Raw genomic sequence first — 23,560 nt, 5'->3', positions numbered from 1 at the left:
GGTTCATTTTAAAGATGCAAATGGCTGCTGTCAAAATATTTATTTATTATTCAAATTTTATTATACACATTGCAGTTAGGATATATTGAAATCCATAGGAAAAAATAATCAAATCTTAAGCTAGCATAAACTAGCTTAGTTACTTATAAAAATAAGAATGCAGTGTTTGCTTTGGTTATCAAATCTGTAATAAAATCTAAACATCACTACAAGAACAAAACAGTATAGTAATAAATAAATCTACTCAAGGTATCTTTAAACCCTCAAGCAGCGAATATTTAGTTATTTTCCTCAAAGTTTCCTTTGAAGAAAAGAAAAGCAGACACAGAGAAATGATTGTTACCTCTATTTTGAATAACCGTACATTAACAGAAAGAGTCACATAACACTTGTTTTTTTTTAATTCTGTTGGCAAATGATTTACAACAGAGATAATCACATTTTTCTACTGTTAAAGGAAGAGAACCATATTTTTTGTTAAATGTCTCCATTTCCAGCACAATTATTAGGACACAAGGTGAAAACAACTAGCATTTACTGATAACCTCTTGCCATATCCAGCTGCATCAAGCCATGAAAAATCTTGTAGTATTTCCATTTTATCAGTAATCTGGCAAAGCAAGGCTGAATATAAACCCTTTTAATAATAAAAGCAAATGGCTTATAAAAAGTATCAATGAATACTGTGCTAAATTGCTATTTGTAAAGGATTATCAGTATTCAGCCACAGAAAATATCCTACCAGAAAACAAGATAGGTAGGTAAATCAAGTTGATAGCTTTGATTGAACAGCATTATTAGACTATACTGAACTAGATGTAACAACTGCCGATGTCTATTGTGGCTGATACCACTTTGGAGGAGGGGATAATCATACAATTTAATACTTGTCTATTATTAAAAAGGTAAAGTCTCTTTCATTTCCTAGTGAATTGTTTGATACGTTCACATGCTTTTCTTAGCATCAGAAGTGGTTTGCCATTGCCTTCTTCAACTTCTCAGTCTAGCCTAAAACCCTGGGATTCCCTAGAAGTCTCCCATCTCCTTACTGGAGCCCAGACAAGAGCAGTTATCATATTAATGTATTTAAACTTAGATATTTTATCTGAGAAAACATAGGGCAGCTGTGCATAGCTTTTTCCTCTGTCAGCTTTCCCTTCAGGTTTGTTCTCTATAAAGGATTTTAAAAATGTTATAGCACCAATTAATCTTACATTTCTTTTCAGATCATATCCAAATTCATTCTTTCAGCAATGAACTTCCAATTGTTCTTAGAATATTTAAAAAGGATGTGTAACAACATTTTTTTTAAGTGAAGGAAAAAATACATTAATCACTTCATCAAGAAACAGACAAATTTAGCAAAGTGCTGGAAACTATGGAGAACAATCTCTCAGGATCTTATTTGAGAACCCTGAGATCCACCAAACAGACCCAAGTACAATGCACAGGGAAAGAACATCCCTACGTTGAGGATCCATACAACCCCTGAAGCTGCAAATAATTATGTTACACAGGCACACACACACAATGATTTAAGGCATCCTTGTACGCTTGACATACAAGAGGCTAGTATAAAGACAATGACAAATTCTTTTTATTTTGCTTACTTGTTATTGTTCAACTGTTTTGAATGAGAACCATTGCTAAAATCTACCTTTTGCCCATGCCACGTGAGAAGAATAGGGAAATTAAAACTTTTTAATAATTTAATCTTGTTCTTCTGTACAAGTAATAACTGTGACCCACTAACACATAAAAAGATACAAGCTGGGCTTGCATAAACATGCTGGGCTAAAACTGATCGGCTAATGTGAAGCTCAGTGTATCATATATATGAGGTCTGGTATCTGGGTTAATTCATTAATCAAGACTGAGTTAATGGCTCAGCAGTATATTTTTGTATGTATTTTACAAAAAAAATACTACGAAGTACAGCTATACATGCTATGATAGCAGTTCAGAAGTAGTGCTTTGTAACCCACATAAGCACAATATCACTCTGGTCATCATGAAAGCAGCCCCTCTTTTTTTCAGGCTCCTGAAAACAGAGGGGCTGCTTTAATGAAATTAGTGGGGTGCTGTGCTCATGAGAGATTCAAAGGACTTTTTGTAAATCATTTTTGAAGCATGCACAGCTTATCACACAGGATCTTCTGCAGCCTTCTCAACCTGGACCCCCACCAATGTGTCAGGTTACAGTTCTCATAATTCTCAATTCCTTTGTAGTCTAACTCATATGGAGTTAGACTACATATGATGATGGAGGGCATCAGAGTCAGGAATGCTGACCTTACACACAAATTTTTGAAAGCAGTAAAAGGAAGAACTTGTCTGAAAAAATAAAACTATATACTCAGTTATAACCATTAAATAAGGACCCTGACCCCCCTTTTCTGGCAGAGCATTTTTCTATCTCAAGTAAGACAGATACCACAAAAAGTCACAAGTTAAGAAATTTAGAGTGACATATATTGTTTATGCAATGCCAATAGTCTAACCCACAATGAGATATTATTTATTTAGTACAGGTGCCAAACAATGACAGAGAAAGAAGACACTGTTCTGTGAGTTGAAAAAGGAGGAGGAAACTGTATTGCTTCCAAGGAACAAATGACCATTTTTAATCAAACACTACTGTGTAAAGATGAATAAGATATGTAGATTATGTTTTCCCAACACACTGAAACTACCTTTTCCTACCCACACTAAATATTGTACACAAGTGCAAAGGTGAACTTTCCTCCCAGTGGCAGTCCAGTTCAATGACTGTGTGATGGCTGATGAATTAACTTGAAATGTTATTTTGAATTAATTAATGAGGCTTTGGGGGGTATTAACTCTAGCAATGCAAGCCTATAAATGTTCAGTCATTGCTGAATGGAGCTTGCTCCTAAGTAAGTATTTATAAAACAATAAGCTAAAGCTTCAATACATTCTTAACTTAAATGACCTTTAATTACTGGGATGTCAGTGTATATTGACTATAATAAAAACATCTCCAAATATAACACTGTATCAGGGCACAGCCAACGCTTACAACTAAAAGGTTCAGTTCTTGATTGCCCTGTTCATGCCCTTTCTGTAACTCCCAAATCACCACCACCCAGCAGTGATCAAGCAGTTTTAAGACCCACCCTGAAAGGCTTCCTACCAATCCCTTTCTTACCGGCGACCTCTAGTACTAAACTAAAGAAACTCAGCCACAGCCAAGAACCTCATAACCCCCCTGGTAATGTAGCTCGCCCCCTTTCATTTCTCCCCAACACCCGCGACCCCTTTGTACACTCGCTCAATTGTTCACTCAGTCTCAACTGGTAGCATAATCTCGTTCTCCGGGCGGACCACATCCACAAAAGAGGCTGAGGAGCACCCCTCCCGCTTCGTCAAGGTAGACATCAGCGAACGTACATTCACGCAGATCTTGCCCCTTACCTTCGTGATGATGAGAGGTTCTCCATGTTCTCTCCCTCCTTTTAACGTGAATCCCCAGGGAGCTCCGCCACTTAAGTGTACTTCCACCAGCTTGTACAGATCAGCTCCTCTCTGCTCTCCTATCGCCAGCTTGGGGGGGTGTCCCTGATCCATAAATACTGGATTCAGTCTCGGATCTTCGTCAGGAGTCCTTTCCTGTCCGCCTCTGAAGTCCACATTCTCCATGGTCTCTCGAAACCGCTCCCAACAGCTTCTTCCTAGTTTGATCCAACGCGCCGCTGACCTAGGAACCACATACCTAGTGCAGTTTTCAGCCTGCTCCCAGATGGGAAGGGAGAGGGACGCAAACCCCTTCCACCCCTGGCTCCTCCTCCGGAGTTCAGTCTTTCTTTCTTTCTTTCTTGGAAACAGAAGCCTAAATCAGCCAAAGAAAGCGGAAAAGCAAGCAAGGAAGCGACCCTAGGGAATTAGGCTCGCTTGACTGAGCTAGGTACAGCTCGACCAAAGCATAAAATATTTATTCACGCTTTAATGGCTGTTGGCTTAGTTGCCTGCGTGCGCCTGTTAATATATTCGCGGAAACAAACTGCGGCAATTTTCCCCAAGGGAACAGCGAGAGAGAGAGAGAAGCCCGAAGGGAAACGAAGGAAGCGACAGAGCGCATTTCCCACTTTCTCCAGAAGGTGATCCGAGTTTCCGTTTCGGATAGGGGTGGGTGGGGAGCTCGACTCACCCCAGCAGGAAAAAGGGTGGTTTGAAACTGGGAGGGGGAGTTTAAAAAAGAGGGGGCGAAGCTCGACCCTGAGAATCGCCCTTCAGCCGCGAAGGATAGTAGCGAGAAGTTCTCTCCAACGTTTAGGGGAAGCCTCCGAGTGACCTCGCCTATACAACGGGAGTAACGCCTTTCCTCGGGGGACCACGGCCACCTTTAAGAAAGCCGCTCCTTCGGGCGCAATTTTGCGCCCGGAATACTTGGAAGAGGTCCTATTGGAGCCAGTGGGGCTTTATATCAGGAAAGGAGCCGCCACAGCAACCTGGACGGTCCCAAAACATCGAGAAAAGGAGAGGCTGAATCATGGCAGGAAAAACATTCCCTCTTCCCCTTCCAAGTTTTCTTAAAAAGCAGGCAGTGCCAGCTCCTTCCGGCTCCTTGGCCGCAGGGTTTTACGTACGCACAACAGGCGCCTTCTCTGGCTGAGTAAAGAAGGCTTTTGTGTTGGAGGGCAGGGAGGAGTTAGCGGCCTTGCAAGAGGCCCCGCGGAGTGGCGTTTCAGCGGCCGGGAGGAAGGCAGGACCCGCCGCTTGAAGGAGCTTGCAGCGCGAAGAGGTTCCGGCGTTTTCCTCGCGGGGGGCCAGACCGGAGGGGCAGAAAGGCGCGCGGGCGGCCTGGGGCGCCCGCCTCCGAACTACCTGCGAAGCGGCTGGCAGGGCGGCAGTTTATCCTCAGAGCCCCTCTAGCGGCGGGTGCGGAGAAGAACCGGGGAGAGCAGCGCCGACTTAGAAGTAGTCAATGTGGTGCAGCCGCCTAGACAGCCTAGTCGAAATCCGGGCTTGGCGGAGACTAAAAGCGGCAATTTCCCGAACGGCAAAGGAGCAGATGTGCAAAAGCTCTAAACGGAGCTCGAATGCCTTGGTGGTTTATGCTAATTTCGTATCTTCTTTTAAACCCATGTATTTATTACATTGATAGAACCAGGTTGGTGTAGTGGTTAAGGCATCGGGCTATAAATACACACACATACATTCATGTAGACATACATAAACATTAACCTCCTTTTGTTCAGTTAATGCTCAGAGCAATGTGTAGGTACTGTTTGTTTTACAAATGAGGACAAACTCACAGCTTCTGTGCTCTGCCCTGCGTGGGTTCTTCCATGGTGGTGCATCGCTGACTATTGCTATCCAAGAATGCACATTGTGTTTTCTGCTTTAGGATCTGGAATTCATCAAAAGATCTGTGTGAAGACTCAAGGTAGAAAATGCAGGGCCACTGCAAAACTTGAGTAAGTATGTGGGATGTATGTCAACACTGCACTAAGATGCTCATCCCCACCTGCCTGAAGCCACTCAGCAACTGCTATGCCTGTGGGCAACAAGGTCTGGGTCTGGGCCACTGCTAGAGACTATTCTATAGTCTACTACATTCTATTATTGGCCTGGTTTTGTCATGCAATTGTCATGGTGACAAGGTTCAGCATTGCTGAGGGAACATGTACCATACAAGACTGCAAATGTCATATGAGAGCTCATTCTTCCAGTTGTGCAGTAATTTATTTATTTTCTATCCTGCCTTCATTGTTTTTATAAATTACTCAAGGTGGCGAACGTAATACTCCTTCAGTCCTCCCGTTTTCCCCACAACAACAACCCTGTGAGGTGAGTTGGGCTGAGAGAGACTGGCTAGCCCAAGGTCACCCAGCCAGCTTTCATGCCTGAGACGGGACTAGAACTCTCAAAACCTGGTTTCTAGCCCATTGCCTTAACCATTAGACCAAACTGGCTGGTCTACAATATTGTCTGGTCTACAATAAATACCAGGACTGCTTTGTGATTGCTGCTTCTGTACAAATCAAGGAGTCACACTGCCAGCTGCTGCTACCCCATACGGTGAGTGCTAAAACAATTCAAATGGACCCTGACCAAGTCTCAGCAGAGAACCAATTTCCGGTGGGCTTGCTACAGCCACCATAGTGCTGGATGCCATTACTAATAAGGGCGTGACTGGAGGAGGATTGTTCTCATTGTAATTGCTGTGACACCTACAGCAAAGGACCAGGATCTCCATGTACTTGAAACTGGCAATTCACCAGATATAGTTCTATGGTGAGCTCATGTGCATGGGAGTTTGTGAACAAATACCTCAGAAGCACCAATGGCCGTTATATCCTTCATGAACAAAATGTTGGAATAACTTTCATTGAGGTGGGGGGGCAGAGTGGGCGAGGCCAGGGAATGAAGAAACACATGACTTCAGTCAGACATTGCAATGTAAGCATGAAAGGCTGCAGTTTATATCATAAGGTTGCAACATACATTGTTACTTTTTGTTTGCTATTGCTATTTGTGCCAGATTCCAAGGGAAGCTGTACTATAAAAGATGGTCCTCTTAAACTCTGTCAATTATGGATGACAAAGACTAACTCTGTTAACAGGAAGTCTAATGTTAATACTGTCCAATTTATGTAAACTATTAAAAAATCAACACATCCAGTGTTAAAGGAAGCAAGCAAGACATGCATCTGTCTTTTACTCTTGAAGGTATCAAAATTTTCCAAAAGCAGATAACAGCTGTAAATGAGTCCTGAAAAAATAGAAGCAGTAGAGAAATGAATGAACTTGGCCTCCCCCCCCCCAAGGTTATGTTTAATCTCCTTGTTTTTGAAATCATTTCACTGGTTCCATTAGAAAGCAATTAGAGAAATCATTCTTCACTTTAGATTCATTAACCTTTGCTCTTTAGAAAACCTCTGAACAATGTAACCTCAGAGCTGCTACTGCTAGTTAATGTAAATCAAGGAAAGGAAGGGGCACTTCTGGCTACATTGTCCTCCCCCTTTAAAACAGTATTTTTATTGTTGCAAGGATAACACTTCAAATCCTTTGACCTCATTTCAATCTTATAATGGGGCATTACATCACAAGCCATATTGCTGTCATGCTGCCTCCATTTCAAAGTATCCTATTTCTTAGGTAGCTGCAAAGAGACAGAAAAAGCAAACATTTTCAAAATAGTTTTAAAAACCACAGTTCTAAATGTGTAAAACAGATAAACAATTTCAAATATCTTACAGACATTTAATGTTAGGAGTATGGTGCAACATGGTTAAAAAGTTTTGGTTTTGTTGGCTAATAGACTTTCCTGTCAATCTAATATAGAGACATGCATTTTATACAAAATAAAATCCTGCCCTTTCAGAAACTCTGAAGAATGTCCCTCATGACATCATGACATCAAATTAAGTCTGCAATTTAGAAATGAAGAATTTACTTACATGTTATGTGGCTGTGGGGCCCTATATATATACAAAACAAAAATCCCACTCACTGAAAGAAGTGAAATAGATTTTGTGATGTATTTGCTTATTTAACAAGATGAAAATGTGACCAAATCCATGGCTTAAAAATGAACTTGAAAACAGAAATCATGTTCATATGATTTATGAATCATTATTTACAACTTTGCCAATAAACAATAGAAAATAATGAACTGGAGCGGGTTGACAGCTACATCTATGTCAGTAAAAAAATTATCACGGACAGTAATGTCATAGAAGAAACTAGCTTGGAAAGCATTTCATGTATTCAAAAGGAACATAACCTACTTCAGGAATTCAGTAGTTTAATCAGTATATACTACCTGTGCTGCCATATGGTTTTAAAACTTGGGTATTAAATGCAAGAGCAGTACAGAAGTTGAAAACTACACAAATGCTTAACATAACAAGATTTGACAAGAAAAATATAGGGCTCCACCAACAGACAAGGATACATCGCATGACAAAGTGAGTAGCCCCACAGAAATGATAATGGGCTGGCCTTATCACAGGACAAACGGATTAGCGTTGGACAACAACAATCCTTGATTGTATATTTGACAAGACTCAGAAAACACCCAAATAAATGCTGGGCAGATAATGTGACTCAATTCAAAGGTGTTAACTAGAAACACCTTGCAATTTGCAGTCAGCTGAAGAGGCTTTAATCCTGTAGTGGATTGATCTAGGCTGATAATGATCGTGATACTAAATTACTTAGAAATAAGTCTTATCAGCTGAATTGGAGTTTAGTACATATGATTGAAAGTACTATTAAGATGAAAATCAAAATGGACACAACAGAGTGATCAGTTACATTAAAAAGAAATGTCCAAATGCTGGGGAGACTCCTAGCCTTTAATTATTTCTTTAAAAAAGAGAGAACTCTGCAGTCTACTAACCTGTCTAGTGAAGTGTTTTTCAAACCTGGCAATGTTAAAATGAGTAGACTTCACCTGCTAGAATTCCTCAGCCAGCATGGTGGCTGGGGAATTCTGGGAGTTGAAGTCCATAGAATTGTCAAGTTTGAAAAACGCTGGTCTAGTGTAAAAAAGGGTTACTGAACCTGGGCTGCAAAAGCACAGTAGACACCACTAGACAGCTGCAGTGACACAGAAAACTCTACATCATTGCCATCATCTAGTTTTCATACGGGTTTCTGAGCTGAGATGTGGTATCATAGTGCAAAGTGGTAATTCAAGATGCAGTCTTACTTTTTTTCTTTGCCCTGTCAGATACAATAACCTCTCTGAGCAGTAACTAGTGGCGTAGGGGAGGTCAGATGATGTGATCGCATGTCTCACGCCTTGGGGAGTGCTAGAGTACGACTACCAGCCGACCAGAAAAACTCTTTAAGGGCCGCCAGAATTTCAAGAAATAGACGTCCCAGCTGTAACAGAACCACGTGAGGGAGGAAGATCTATGCCACAGCAAGTCATGCTAAGAAAACACACAGAGATAATTGATGAAAACGGTAATCCTCTGTCCCCAATTTACAAATCATGGAGGTTGACCCTTTTCAGGGAGTCCTTCTTTTCAGATGGCGCCTTTTCAGGACGAAGAGCTTCGCCTTCTCTCTGGCGCGCGCGCCCCAAGAGGGCTCCGAGTCACCGGGTGCTGCAACAAGCCAATTCGTTTTGAGTGAACCCCTGCCAACGCCTCGGAGTAAAGAAAAGCGAAGACACGTGCTTCGGTCCCGTCCCCGCCTCGCTGCCTTACTAGGATTTCCGCCTGGCGGGAAGAAAAAAGAAAACGGAGCCTGGAATGGCAGCTCCGGGCGGCTTTAGCCGCCACTTCGCCACATGATCCGGCCGTCGCGTGATTCCCCATCTCTAAGCTGAAGGAAGAATGCGAAAGACAGCCTGCAAGAGCCATCTAGGAGCGAGAGAAAATCGTGGCCCTTCGTCCCTCCGCGAGCCTGCTAGTCTCACCCAAACTTTCCATGGCTTCTCCGCGGCTGGAAACCTTCTGTTGCCCCAGCCGGGACGTCGCCACGCAGCTTGTGGTGTCTTTCAAGCCGGAGGTCTTTTGCGGCGTCTGCCTTGGCAGCGCCTCCACCGGTGTCCTCCTGAGCGCCCTGCAGCTCCTCCCGAAGAAGGGCCGAGGCTCCCGGACGAATCCCAAGGCTTCCTCCTCCACCATCATCCTCCTCCTCATCTCCGCCTGTGACATGCTGGGCTCTCTGGGTAAGAAGGTTTGGGGGACCCCGCCTAAGTTCAGAGAGAGAGAGAGACCCCCCGTTCCAGCCGCCCCAGGATATTCGAATGCGAGGCTGAGGTAGACCGTGATGGAGAGACGATAAGCAGTTTTACAGTAGGCATCTATGCTTTGGAAACCAATAGGGCTTCACTAGAATTGCAGCCTGGTTTCTTCTTAGAAGTAAGCCCAGTGATTTCAAGTGGATTTACTCCTAGATCAGGAAGTATGGAATTTCAGATATTTAAGACTGAGTCCCATATCGCTTCATAAACTTTAATGTTTCCAGAGGGGATGAAAAGGCTTACCATGGCATTTTGTAAGGACTGGGTAAGCCAGGTTGTCTACAGAGTTACATTAATGGGGTAAGTGTAAGAAGTGACCTTCTGCTAGCAGTTGGGCTAGTGGACACACACACAGAATATGAAATTTTAATAGGGAATATATGTTGTCTTAGGACAACAGTACCAATAAATTAGCTCTTCTGTCATGGATGAAGAAAAACAATAGGCAAGTAAGGGCAACAAAGTCTGGTATAGTATGTTGAAGTTTACTCCTGGACTTTGTAATATGCAGCAAACCATTTGTCCAAATCAGGGTGTGGTTTGTGGCTTGTACCTGTGACTTGGATTGCAGTTTGTGTTGCCATCAGTTCAATTAAGCATATGGAATATTCAATTTATATGGAAGCCCAGCTGCTCTGTTGGCAAATTGATATGTTTACTTGTATGTAAGCATTCTTGATCCCCTTCCCACAGACTTAATATTCAGGACCCATAATTTGATAAGTCTGAAGCCAAACAGAAAAGCCTTCAATGACCAGAAGTGTTTTTAAACCTGCTGTTCTAAATGTACATAGAAATATATTTAGGTATGATGGGAATTACTTCTTAATCCATATGCAGTTTAGACTTGGTATGTGCTAACAGACATTCATATATTTTTAAAGATATATTAGTACTTAGAGGAAATAAGCAGTGAATATTAGTTATTCCACAATTTAATCCATAATCTACAATGAAAGACTGATTAATCTGTTAAGAGTGACTCAGATGGAATATGAAGGAAATTGAATCTAGTGCCTCATATCTGTTTTCAAAGATGATGTTTAGATCTAAATTTTGCTTTTCCAGTGTTTGCAAAACAGTTTGTAAAATTCCTATTGAACAAACTGTCTTTGGACTCCAAAAGTGGGGACAGAGAGAGAGCACACCAAATGACCTATTTACTTTCACTGCTACATTTGCTCTGAAGAATTTGGCTAAAACTATTCAGTTTTTAATCCCTTACATATCTCAGTTCATGAATGAAATCCATCCTTTCAGCTCTAGGCATTCACATGACCATGGTGACAGTTCGAAAGCTGGGTCTGCAGGCAAGCATATGATTTACTGGCCCTTCTCCCACAGCACAGCCATAGAAGACATAAATCCAGTCAGTCACTAACCCAGTCACATCTCCTTACCGGTGGTTCTTGCAGCATGCTATCTGACCAACTGTGTCCAAAGTCATTGAGAATGAGAATGCCATTCATCCTTCTTTCCAGAAAATGGCTCAGATACTGCAGGGCTTTGAATTTGGAGAACTGATGAGCTTCTTACACTGCCGATCCTTTCCTTATTGGCAGGCAGGCAGCTGTGGACCAGGAAGATGGAAAGGGGAAGCATATGTGTGTGACAGGGAGTAAGCTTGTAGTACTTCTAATCCTGATTCATACCAAAATGTACGGCTTCTACTGTACTTGCTCTGACTGCCTTTTGCTGCTGTTCTTCTTTCCAGCAACCCTTTTTCTCCAGTTTTGCACTGCCTGCATGTTTTCTGTCCCCAGTCCAGCCATAGAAGATAAGTTGCCAGAGGGATCACCCACCCTTTGACAGTCAGGCCAGGGCTTTTACCAAAATACCATTTGAGAAGGAAAACATACTCACCTTGCAATAAAAAACAGACCATTAATGAAAGGTAAAAGCAATGGCAAAGGGGATGGGTGTACTCATAAAGCCCCATAGGGGATACAAGACTAGGGAGAGGAAAAAGGTAAAAAGAACCCAATCCCTCAGGGCACATCCCTCGCACCCACAGTGTAGCTTACGTGGGAAACAAGCCTTGGAAAACAGAGTGGAAGAACCAAATCCTTGTCCATCATCTGCTCTTTTTCTAGATAGCTGTTGCTTGCAGTGTTATTGGCTGTTTGTGTTTGAAGAAAAAAAGAAGGGAGGGAGAGCAGGCACTGAAATCAACAATAGCAACAAAAATGTTTGGAACACCCATTTTAGAAAATGTTTTCCCCTCTCAAGGGTACTTGAAAGCAGAAACCAGACATAAAAGGACATTAGAATGACTGCAACATAGATGGAATATAACAATATTTCTAAAAGTGGGCAGTTCTCCTTGGGGAGATTCAAAATAATTCAGTAAATGTCTAAAATAGGATAGCCTCAAGTTATAAACGGTAAAAACAATTCTGTGCCTTATTCTATCTTTGCAGGAATCTGTTTTCACTTTTATTTTCATTCACATATGCTACATGTTAAGCATGTTCATGTTCCATGGAGATAACTTTTCCCAGGCTCATTATAGTCACATTCATGTTTTTGATACCTGAGTTCAACAAACTCATACAATATTATACATATACATAAACATTTTGTTTGCTTGTATCTATAATAGGATGTTTCTTTTGTTTGTATTGGAGACATGTGGAATATATTTGAATGTTTCCAGAACATGATTGAGAAACCACTGTAGGGCTGGGCAGCGCTTTGGATCTGAAGGCAAACAAGTGTATGGGGAATGAATATAGCAGCTGCCTGCAACTCCTTAAAGCAGAGACAACTTTTTCTGGATTTGTGCAGTAGCTGGAGGTGGCGACTGCAACCCAGGAGAGGGTGAGGATTCTTTTACAAGTTGTAGACAGTTGTTGTATTTGAACCCTGGGCTCTCTGAAGCAGCTTTTTGCCTTTGCATCCAAAGTCCTATGTAGCCCCACCCCATTGAGATTTACATCTGATTTGATTTGCTGGATGTAAGTGCTTGCAGACACTTAGCAAGGAGTCTGGCCCTGAATTTGGGGTAGGGAGTGGTTTGGGAAGCTCATGCTTAGGATGTAGTGTTCATGAAATGGCCTGCTGTTCTCTCGTAGGAGTAAATTACTCTTTCATTTACCTAGAACACTAACATAGTTATTACACCATCATAGAAAACTGAAGGAAATCTTTATTTTTTCTTTTAATACTTTTGGATGTAAGTAGTATAAAACAACTTGAATATTAAACTGGTCAGAGTTGTAGCTTATTAACATGGATTTATTCTCTTCCTTATAGGTATAATCTTCAGATCTATTGTCTGGTTAGGGTTCCCAGACTTTGTGGCAAATATATCATTAGTGAATCAAACTGATATATGGCCTGCTACATTCTGTGTAGGAAGTGCGGTAGGTATAAATGAAATAAAGAAATGACACTGCTGCTAGGCTGTACTGATCCCTCCCTCCTTTGAAAAGGTCAGGATAGCATACATGGGTGTGTTCTCATTCTTTCTAACCCAATGGAATGTTGGAAAGAAATTACCTAAAGATATTGGGATTCTGCCTGTCTGTTTGCATGGGAAAAGAACAGGATCATATTTAGTATGTGGGGTGGGGGTGGGGGTGGGGGGAGAAGCAGACTAAAGAAATATCAAGCTTAAAAATGAACATGATCAGGCCATTGGCTGTAGAAAAAAAGCAACTGGGAGTGTGCTATATGCAAACCAAACTGGAAATTACCCACAGCAGTGTTGCAATTTACATTCCTCCAGTACATCCCTGTGGGAGAGGCAGTTGGGCAGTCTTGGTAACTGCTCCATTCTCCGCTTTCCTCTGGACTGATCATGTGATCCCAGACAGAGAATATGTGGCCTGCTCTGCTTATGCTTCCCAGTGCGCGCACACACACAGAAACATGTGGCCACTGCTGGTAAAAGGATTATAAAGAATTACAGAAGTCATATTCTTTATGCTTTTATTTCCTGTTTTATATTGGCAATAATCTTGTAAGGTGATTCAGATGTGAGTTTTATAGCGGAATGGAATGGGTATGTGACATTCATGAACTGTTCCCATTTTTCTTACTGCTGGTTTATTTGCAAAAGTGTGCATGAGGCAAATCCATATATGTCACAACTACACATGGATAAAAATGCTAGTGCATCTTCTCCTATTTAACATCCAGCGCTTGTTCTGGAGTCCCATATCCACTGTTACAGTATCTGGGGATGATGGATGTTGTAGACACCAGCATATCTTGGAGAAGGTTGCAGAAGGATGTATTGTATTGCCAATTCATATAGAGAAAAGAACAGGGAATAGAGCAGCATTATTTTCAGATATTGTAATGGTATGTGGAAATCACCTTGGGAGACGGAGGTAGAACATAGCCTAGAAAACACTCTGATAAATGAGTGGAAGGGTGGTAGAAAGTATCTCAAAAAGGAGCCTCCCTCGTTTTCAGGAGAGTAAAAGGAAGGGATAGTTTCAGACTTGCAAGATTCTGTTAATGTATCCTTCAATAAAGATAGAATTGGTACTCATGGTTGTGCTTCCTGTCTGGGCTATCTCAAAGGGCTAACAGATATGTATCTTTTATAATAAATCAGATAAATGAAGAAGTAGTGTTAGACTGGTTCAATAGAAAACTCTTTACTTCTCCAACCACATTCAGAACTGATCAGTAACCATTTCCTGAAGGCACAGTCTTTCTCCCAATACAGCTTCTAAATATTCTGAGCCAAAGTTCTATGGTATGTCTCAATACTAACCTTTAGATCTTTTTAGAATGGTTTTGCTCGTGCAGGCCAAACCTATAGTCATGTTAAATTCCAGTCGATAGGTTATAGGATTTGGTAAACACCCTGTTATACTAGTTCTCATGAAATTTCTTTTTTCTTTTTTCACCTTTGCAAAAATAGGATTTTTATATAAATAAAAAAACAGGTAATAGTCTAAAGCAACAAATCCTATGCCCATTTATTTAGTAATAATCATCCTGAATGTACTTAACTACTATTCTTTATTTAATTTTCTGTTAATGTTCTTTAGAGCAGTTTTTAATTTCAGTAACTGATTTTTTTTAAAGCTGAATAATGAAAATTAATTTCATTTTTTTCTTTGAGAAAAAAAGTTTGACTTTCAGTATTCCATACAGCATGATTAAATTATGGCTTTCTGCAGGTAAACTATATAGTCAACTTTGGCAATAATGACTAAAAAAGATATATGACAAAAGTAAGTTATATAAAAATAAAGAATTGAAGTAATTGAAGCGGGTCAGTATGAAATAAAGGTTTCAGACCAGTGTATAGGGGGGAAATGTGCAGTGAAAACCCAGCTCCTGTGAGCAAGAATGCTGGACTTGTAAATACTGTTGAGAACTGAAAAATGATCTAAAGCAAAACATGTGAATTATGTACAGATAAATGCTATAGAATTTAGTTTGCTTGAAAACTGCATATTCAAACTTCCATCAGACTGTCATGAGCAATAAGTGCAACCAAGTTTAGGTAAAGGTAAAGGTTTCCCTTGACGTAAAGTCCAGTCGTGTCCGACTCTAGGGGGCGGTGCTCATCTCCGTTTCTAAGCCTTGGAGCCGGCGTTGTCCGTAGACACTTCCGGGTCATGTGGCCAGCATGACGACACGGAACGCCGTTACCTTCCCGCCAAAGTGGTACCTATTGATCTACTCACAAAATGTGATTTAATAATTTTGCCAAGAAGTACAATCACTAGTCCTGTGTAACCAAGATTATTAGAACCATTCTTGGCTTGCTTTAGGTGGAATTCTCACAAGTATGCTGTGCTTAAATATCTTTTTAATATCTTACTGTACTTTTTCTTTTGGGGTAAAAAGAATATTGTAGTCAAATACACTGTACTTTTGAATTATGCAGGATTTTGGATTTGATTCTAAAAATAAAAAAACAAGATTCCAAGCACCTGTCTGCATCTCTTTAAAGCAGCTGTGTGTTTTCCTACGCTCACATGGCTATTGGTGAGATGCTGGGAAAAGATGCAGATACTTTAAAGAGCTGCTGACTGGTGCTGTATTCATGCTCTGGCATGCTCTAAAGCAGTTTTTCCAAATTATTTCTGAAGCTCTGAACAAACATAATACATATATCTGCGTTTAAGAACAACATGCTAGTTGTGAGTGCATGGAGATTATTTCACCAGGTTGTCTTTGGTGTTCTATGTAGTATACTGAACACAGCTGGACATAACACTTCAAACTTAAAAGTAACAATATTTCAATAATCTTTTATCCTGACTTGGTCTGACATACAGGATTTTCTGTTTGTTTCTCAGATGTGGATCCAACTTTTGTACAGTGCTGTCTTTTGGTGGCTGTTTTGCTATGCTGTGGATTCATACTTGGTAGTTAGAAGATCAGCAGGAGTAAGGTATCACAAATAACATCACATTTTAAAAATGGGATATTTTCAGGATGACCCAGACTTTCATGGTTATGTGCACATTTAGATAGCTTTATCTTCATGGATGAATAACTTTATGGCTTGCCTAATAACTAATATATTTCCTTGCTACTTAATCCTCTCTAACAAAATTCAGTTGGCTTTTGTTCTGCTTAGGTTCGCTGCAGTATGTGTATTTTTATGTTGATATTTCCCAGTTGTTATATTGTATTGCTTTGAGAGAGGTACTGTAAACTGAAACTATTTTCAAAAGCTTATCATTGTATTCTCCTTCTCCATCATTCCAACGTGCCTTGTTATTAAATGAGAGGAACTCATGTAATTTTTGAAGTTGACAAGGAGCAATATTCACGTCTTGTTTTTCTGTGCAATATCATTCCAGCACTATTGTGTTGTACCATATGATGACATGGGGCTTGGCAATTTTGCTGTGTGTGGAGGGAGTTGCTATGCTCTACTATCCTTCAGTTTCTAGGTAAGCCTAATGTTGCCTGGATTATAAAGCACTTCAATGATTTGTTTAAATCAAAGGACACCAAAGGATGTTGGTTTGGTCCATATTTATTAAAGGGATGGAAATCTAACCATTTGAAAGCCAGCTGCACTGCCATGGTATACAATTAAGTACTGACCCATGTTCTATTGTTCATTCTGAAGGAGATACTTTTCTGAAGTCTGGAACTAGTCAGTGTCTGGATAGCAGACAGCATGGGAAATTGCATGGTGGGAAAAAAAAAGTATATACATGTCAAAAGTAATTAAAAGACCTGACTTAATATTTACTTGACTAAGTCTTAGGGTCTAATGAAATAGTATAAGGAAAACCCTGCAGTGCAAGCTCTTTTCATAATATAGTGCTAACATGGACATTGACAGGATTCATTTTTAGGAGGACATGAAAGTGTGTATATGTTCGGATATTCCTTCCCATTGCTAGTTTTTGTTATTTAGCTGCAAAAGTCCATTCGTCCAGGGAATTTTAATCCCACAAAACTACTTTAGTATTTGGAGGTCTCTGGGAGATGGGGAGTTGTTAAACCAGTGAGAAGTGAAATTTGCAGGACAGAATTATTGTAATATCCTTTTCATTTGCTGATTTTTTTTTCTGCCAGTGTCCTCAAGTTCTGTTATTTCATCAAATGGGCCAGGTAACTGACAACCTAAGCTGCATATATATAACTAATTAAACCATTGAGAAACACATCACTACAGAATTGTGACTGACCCTAAGTCTAGTTTCATTTCACAACTGTTACAGAAGTGGTCTATTCTTTTTCCATCAGCTTGCTGTGTGATGAGAAAGGAGGACATGAGAGAGAAAAGAGCGGGGTGAAATAGGGGAAGAGGGTGGAAGAAGGAAAGTTATCTTACCAGTTTGGGATGTTGTCTTGCTCACCCCTTCAGCACAATGTATGCAAAAAAGGTGCAACCTTCAGCTTTTGCTTTTATATTTTGTTAGCTACAGTTTGCCTGCCACTGACCACGTTTAAAGACATCTAAATGACTTAAACTTCTTCAAAATACAAGTTATGGAACCATTTCTTTTTTATCCACATAGAACATTAGGATATGTTCATACTTAGCCTTTTTTGGTGTTGATTTGGTTAGTGTTGATTTCCTGCATTAGGCCATTTTTTAAACGCATTTCAGTCCCTTTTCCTATTTTTGTATAATTGGATTAATTAAGTGGATTCTTGAAAGCTTCCACCTTCATAAGATCTCTCCAAACAGTCATCTTAGTTTCAACAACAGGCTGTCCGTCACTATAGTATCACTTTGATTCTTCATACAAATACAGCCCACTGTCCAGCCAGCATCTGGATGCTGCCATGTTGGAGAAGTCTATTCAAGGTATTCTTAGTCACACTGTAAGCAGATTACAAGAAACCTTCTCTGATTAAGCAGGATGCTTTCTCAGTTTGAGGACAAATAAATCAGAATTATAATCTGTTTATTCTCCCTGGTTTTTTCAGTTGTGAAAATGGATTGGAGCATGCAATTCCTCATTATGTCACCACATACGCTCCACTGGTGCTTGTTTTGATGGCCAACCCAATTCTTTTCAATAGAACTGTGACTGCTGGTAAGATTCCAAATGGCAGTTAGATTTTTAATAGGAAAAATGATTAACCGAGCAATTCTACTTACTAGGAAAGTGGGGAGCAGATCCATAGTGTATTACCTTCTGCATTCAAAACCTGATAGGCTTGCTCTAGCCAGGCAGGATCAGTTTCCTTATTTCTTTATTTACCTCAGTTTTTATTAGAATTGAAAAGACAACTTTAAAGAGAACCAGTTTGGTCTAGTGGTTAAGATGCTGGGCTAGAAACCAGGAGACAGAGTTCTAGTCCCGCCTTAGGCACGAAAGCCCGCTGGGTGACTTTGGGCCAGTCACTCCCTCTCAGCCCAACTCACCTCACAGGGTGGTGGTTGTGGGGAAAATAGGAGGAGGAAGGAGTATTAGGTATGTTCCCTGTCTTGAGTTACTATTCATAAAAATAATAAAGGTGGGATATAAATTAAATACTTCATTTCTTCTTCTTAGTTGCATCTTTATTGAAGGGAAGGCAAGGAATCTACACAGAGCATGAAAGACGGCTGGGGACAGAGATTAAAAATCGCTTTTTCAAAATTATGCTGGTTATCATTATTTGGTAAGATTTAAAAAAATCTTAAGGGAATCTTTTCAAAGGCAGGCAAATCCCTATATTGGTTTTATAGCTGAACTATGTGTATTTTCTTGATATGTAAGTGCTCCAATGTAATTTTAATATAGTATTATTCCTTTGTTCCTGTTGTAACTCAAAACTATTTTTAAAAATTGCCTTTGACAAAAATATTTTACCTCTCATATACAACAGCACAGCTTGGTATTATTATTGAGAAATAAAAAAAAATCAATTCAGTTTATAACTGTAGATATTTTATTATTTGATAATTTGTCAGCTTCTGGCTCTTTGAAGGAATTCTAACAAAATAATTACTTGTACTCACACTAGTATTTATTTTCACTGAAATAAAAAGGAACAGATTAACATTGGCAGCAAGGTTGTTTTAATTTTACTTTGAAAATATCAAATAAATATAAAGCCATCTGTTTTTATTTTTATCCATAACTTCTATACCCATAAAAGCTGGTCATCAAATATCATGAATGAGGGCCTTCTGTTCTACCTGGAAATGCAGCCAGATATCAGTGGAAGCTCCATGAAAAATGTCAGAACTGCTGCACTGATCACCTGGATTATAATGGTATGGGCTATTCTAGCACATTAATCACTAGGAAAGCTGCCAGCGTATTTAAGGCCTCGTTCTGTCCTCATGGAAGTGTTAAGCAAATTGACTGGGTTCACACTTCATACATAACTATGGTTTGATTAACAGTGACTTACTTAATCTGTGATTGTTGAGTTTTGTATAACATTACTAAGCTGAACTATATGATGGCTTTGGATGACATATGAGTCCGGCCATGCATAAATGTGTTAAGATTCATTTAATTAAAAGTTTGTTAAGGGGGCTAAGAGGGAAACATGTTCTAAGCTATTTTAAAAAATTTACATAGTATACAGTATACAGTGTATATATACTTATATACATACATATATATATATACACACACACTTATATACTTATTTTGTATACATTTCTAAAATATATACATATATATAAAATATATACATATATACATAAAATATATACAAAATAAAAACTATATATATATATACACACACACACATATACTTATATACATACATATACTATGTAAAGTTTGTGAACCCTTTTGAATTTTCAATATTTCTGCATACTGTAAATGCAGCCTAAAACATTATTTGTTCTCCACACAAGTCCTAAAGGTAGATAAAGAGAACCCAATTAAACAAATGAGTCGAAAACATTATACTTGTTCATTTATTGAGTAAAAATGATCCAAAACTACATATTTGTGTGTGACAAAAATATCTCCCATCTAGTTTTAGGATTTGTGTGGAGAACAGATCACATTTTAGGTCATATTTCTGCAGACATAATGAAAATTCAAAAGAGTTCACAAACTCTTAAGCACCACAGTATAGCTGTATTAATGTATTGATACCAGTTGAGTCATAGCAAACCTGGGTCCTAATCACTTCTTTTCCAGTTTTCCCTTTTTTTCTTCCTGCACTGTAGTAGCTATGCACCAAGTTTGTTCTTCTGGTCATCTGCCTCCTACTTCCACTATCTTTCCTCTGACAATAGACCTTCTATGACTATGCTAGTATCTTATCTCCAAGTGCTTTCTGCACCATTCATTTCCTCCTGGGTGATCTCTCTTCCACATTCCTTGGTTCTCTCCCTTCTTTTGCTGCTTTTTTAGCTGGAATCTTCCTGTCTCATTCATAGCTGCTTTTTTCTATTCTTGCTTCTCTTCCTTAGCAGGGATTTGACTTTGCTGGAAATCTCATTCCTTCCCCAGTGTTGTTTTACTCATTCTGCTTTCCTACTAGCCAGCAGCTCTGGTTTGTTTTCCTTCCACAGTTAGAATTTAACATACTGTCATGATGGAACTTTCATCATTTTTTTGGGTGGGGGGGTTATAATTTATACTTGTGTTCATAAATGTTGTAATTTATTTTTCAATGTTAAAAAGATCCTAAAGAGGGAACAATTAAACTGTTACCGTAAATTAAAACATAAGTCAATAAAATACCTGAAGTATTATGTTTAAAAACCATAAACAGCTGGCATTACTAAGTAAAATCAGAGTGTGCTGGAGCACCTAATTAACTACATGTTGGGCAGACAGATACATCTTAAGATGACATCAATCAGATCTAAAAGAGAAGGTACTTCCACAGCCAGATTGATTTGTCCAAATGATTTATCTCAAGTCACCACACAACAAATTTCTGGTGATACCCTGAAGGATGCATCCCTACTCTGTCTTGAGTGATGGGCAGGAACGTAAGGAAACCAACATTCATTTTGTTGTTTGCATTTTTCAGTGGATGGTCTGTATGCTTTTGGGGCTGATTCTTTATTCTGAAATAAGAGATGATAATAGTGAAGAAAGCCAGGCTACTTTATGTCAGAGTCCTCACTGAAAAGTGTAATAGTCTGCACTTGGCCCTCAAATAACTTCCTTCCTTCCTTCCATCCGTCCCAGGGAGTGCTGAACCCCATGCAAGGCTTTCTTTTCACATTGGCTTTTTATGGATGGACTGGCTGGAATCTGGACGTTCAGTGGCAGAAAAGCAAAATTCCATGGGATTCTATGTCCACATCAACTGCTCCTGAAAATGGCTATGCCTTGCCAAGTGGGAACTCTGTGAACTTCCATGACTCGAAGAAAACACCAACAGTGCCCAGCCATCAGACAGATGAAACTTTAAGTATACTATCTGAAGAAAATATGGGCACCAATGATGGATTAATTAAGAACTCTCCTGTCTACCAAGGCTGGTAAGCTTCAGGATCCATTCACCCATTCATTGGCAAGATTTAATGTGCTTTAAATACTGTTAGTTTATTTATTCAGCTACCAGGCCAGTGCAGAAGAATGAATGGATACATGAGTACATGATCCAGGCCTTGAAGAAATGTTCCACGTTATATTTAACCCAGTTCATATGTCTTTTTAATGGGACTCTCCATTCATTTGTTAAAAAAAGGCAAAGCAAAATATAAATGGCTGTTGAGGCAATTATGATACCAATAAATTCTGAGCATGACAGAATGAACTATCAGTAACTTCCTTAACATACTTTATGTCTTCTGTAACTTATATTGCCAGTAAAACAAATTTTACTTAATAAAATACGTTACATACTATTAAAACTCTGTCTGTAACCTTAAATTGGGCGGAACAGTGCATCATAGGGCAACAATTTTTGAACCAAGGTACCTCAAATAGGCTAACTTACAGGATGTGTCCAAAATCCAGGACCCATTACTCTCATGGGATTGAAATTTGGCAAAGTTGTAGCTGCTTCAGTGCCACTGCACATTCTGACTACACTTCCCAGAAACCTGTAGATTGTGCAGCACAAGAGAATATGGGAGGAGCTTATCCCTGCTCTCTTTCCCACCTCCTTCTGGCCCCTGGCCCAATTGGCTAGTGGCAAGGCCTTGGGCCTGAGGGTTGTGGGAATGGGCAGGGATATTGGCTGCTTTGGAACCCAAGCCAAAATTTGATCTCTCTTTAACAGCAGTGGGTGGTAAGGGAAGGATGAGGGAGTGATTCAGATTCCTGCTGGCAAGGTAGGGCTGGCTGGGGGGCACTGGCAGTCAACAGATAAGCCCTCTTCCTCCCTGGAGGCTGGGGGCCCTTGGGGACACACTGGGATGGGGAGTGGGGTGTAGTTTTCCTCATGGTCCCTGGCTCCCTTGTTCCCCCTTCCCCCAGGAAAGTGGCAGGCAGGTCCGCTGGTCACCTGAGGAGGAGGAGTGATTTCCAATGCTCCCTGCCAGCTTCCCATAAGCAAAGTCAATGGGGAAGCTGGCAGGAAGTTGGAAGTCACTCCCACTCCCACTGCTTTTTTGCCCACTGAAGGTCATTCTGTTTGTCTGTTTAGGTAAGGAAATATCTCTGAAAGGATGACCCAACAGATCACGGGTTGTCTAATGAAATCTTATAATTTTAATGATTTCCCTTATAATTGAAAATTAAACATGCCACTGTAATACAATATATAATATACAAAGTATTACATCACTTACTATTGTTGTCTCCTTTTCTTGTTTGCTTCTCCTTAGTTGAAATCATCTCACAATCTTAGTCATAGCTGCTTCTCTCTAAATTCCATCACTCTTCTGATGATGCTGACTCCTTTATTCTGCCTACCTCCTAGCCAGCAGTTATATCCAAAATACATGCTGATTAAGATTTAGTTCTGCATTTTGTTTCTGTACTGAGCAGTTAAACAGTTGTGAAAGTTGTATTTTGGAGTGTGGGGAGGAAGGCGGGTTGCTTTGTATTGTAATCATTCCTGTGTCTTGCTAGCTACATGTTACAATGCTATTGTGATGGAGTGATTTCCATTAAGGTAATACTGTACATAAAAAAAAAATGAACCACTAATGCAAGATGCAGTGATACAAATTATGCAGATTCATGGAAGATAACTATGGCATCCCAAATAGAATGTCCAATATCTAGATCTGACATATGTCTTAATGTTTTATGCATCGTTAGCCATAATTTCCTTTCAGCTGTTGTATGAAACCAAACCATAGATTTTGTTCAACGAATAACGCTTAACGGAAATTATAGCTTAGCATGTTTATAAACTATCACATTAGTTTTTGACCTGTATTAATATGTTACTGCTTACATAATACACAATTTTTATGCAGAATCCTCTAGTTAACGTTTGCCTACATATTCTGTCAATTTAAAGCAGTCTTTTATATTGTTGGTGTATTATCATCTATACATAAAATATTTTTGT

At 39.8% G+C, this 23,560-nt stretch overlaps 2 protein-coding genes across 3 annotated transcripts in view; one reads left to right on the top strand and one right to left on the bottom strand.

The window, feature by feature from the left end:
* SHROOM2 (shroom family member 2) overlaps positions 1–3,858 on the bottom strand; it is a 106,021-nt gene extending 102,163 nt beyond the window's left edge. For both annotated transcript variants that reach the window (XM_063305078.1, XM_063305076.1), the window contains exon 1: positions 3,436–3,858. In XM_063305078.1, coding sequence (XP_063161148.1) covers positions 3,436–3,660 — 225 coding nt within the window. In that variant the 5' untranslated portion in view covers positions 3,661–3,858. The remainder of the gene's footprint in view (positions 1–3,435) is intronic.
* A 5,553-nt stretch (positions 3,859–9,411) lies between these two features.
* On the top strand, positions 9,412–21,931 carry GPR143 (G protein-coupled receptor 143). The gene is made up of 8 exons (XM_063305079.1): positions 9,412–9,655; positions 12,986–13,095; positions 16,003–16,097; positions 16,513–16,605; positions 18,104–18,213; positions 18,676–18,784; positions 19,265–19,382; positions 21,277–21,931. The coding sequence occupies exons 1-8, from the start codon at positions 9,412–9,414 to the stop codon at positions 21,574–21,576; spliced, it is 1,179 nt and encodes a 392-aa protein (XP_063161149.1). The 3' UTR covers positions 21,577–21,931.
* The last annotated feature ends 1,629 nt before the right edge of the window (positions 21,932–23,560 follow it).

This window comes from Candoia aspera, chromosome 5 (genome assembly GCF_035149785.1).
Source record: "Candoia aspera isolate rCanAsp1 chromosome 5, rCanAsp1.hap2, whole genome shotgun sequence".
Taxonomy (NCBI): Eukaryota; Metazoa; Chordata; class Lepidosauria; order Squamata; family Boidae; genus Candoia; species Candoia aspera.
This window is presented reverse-complemented; position numbering and strand designations above follow the sequence as displayed.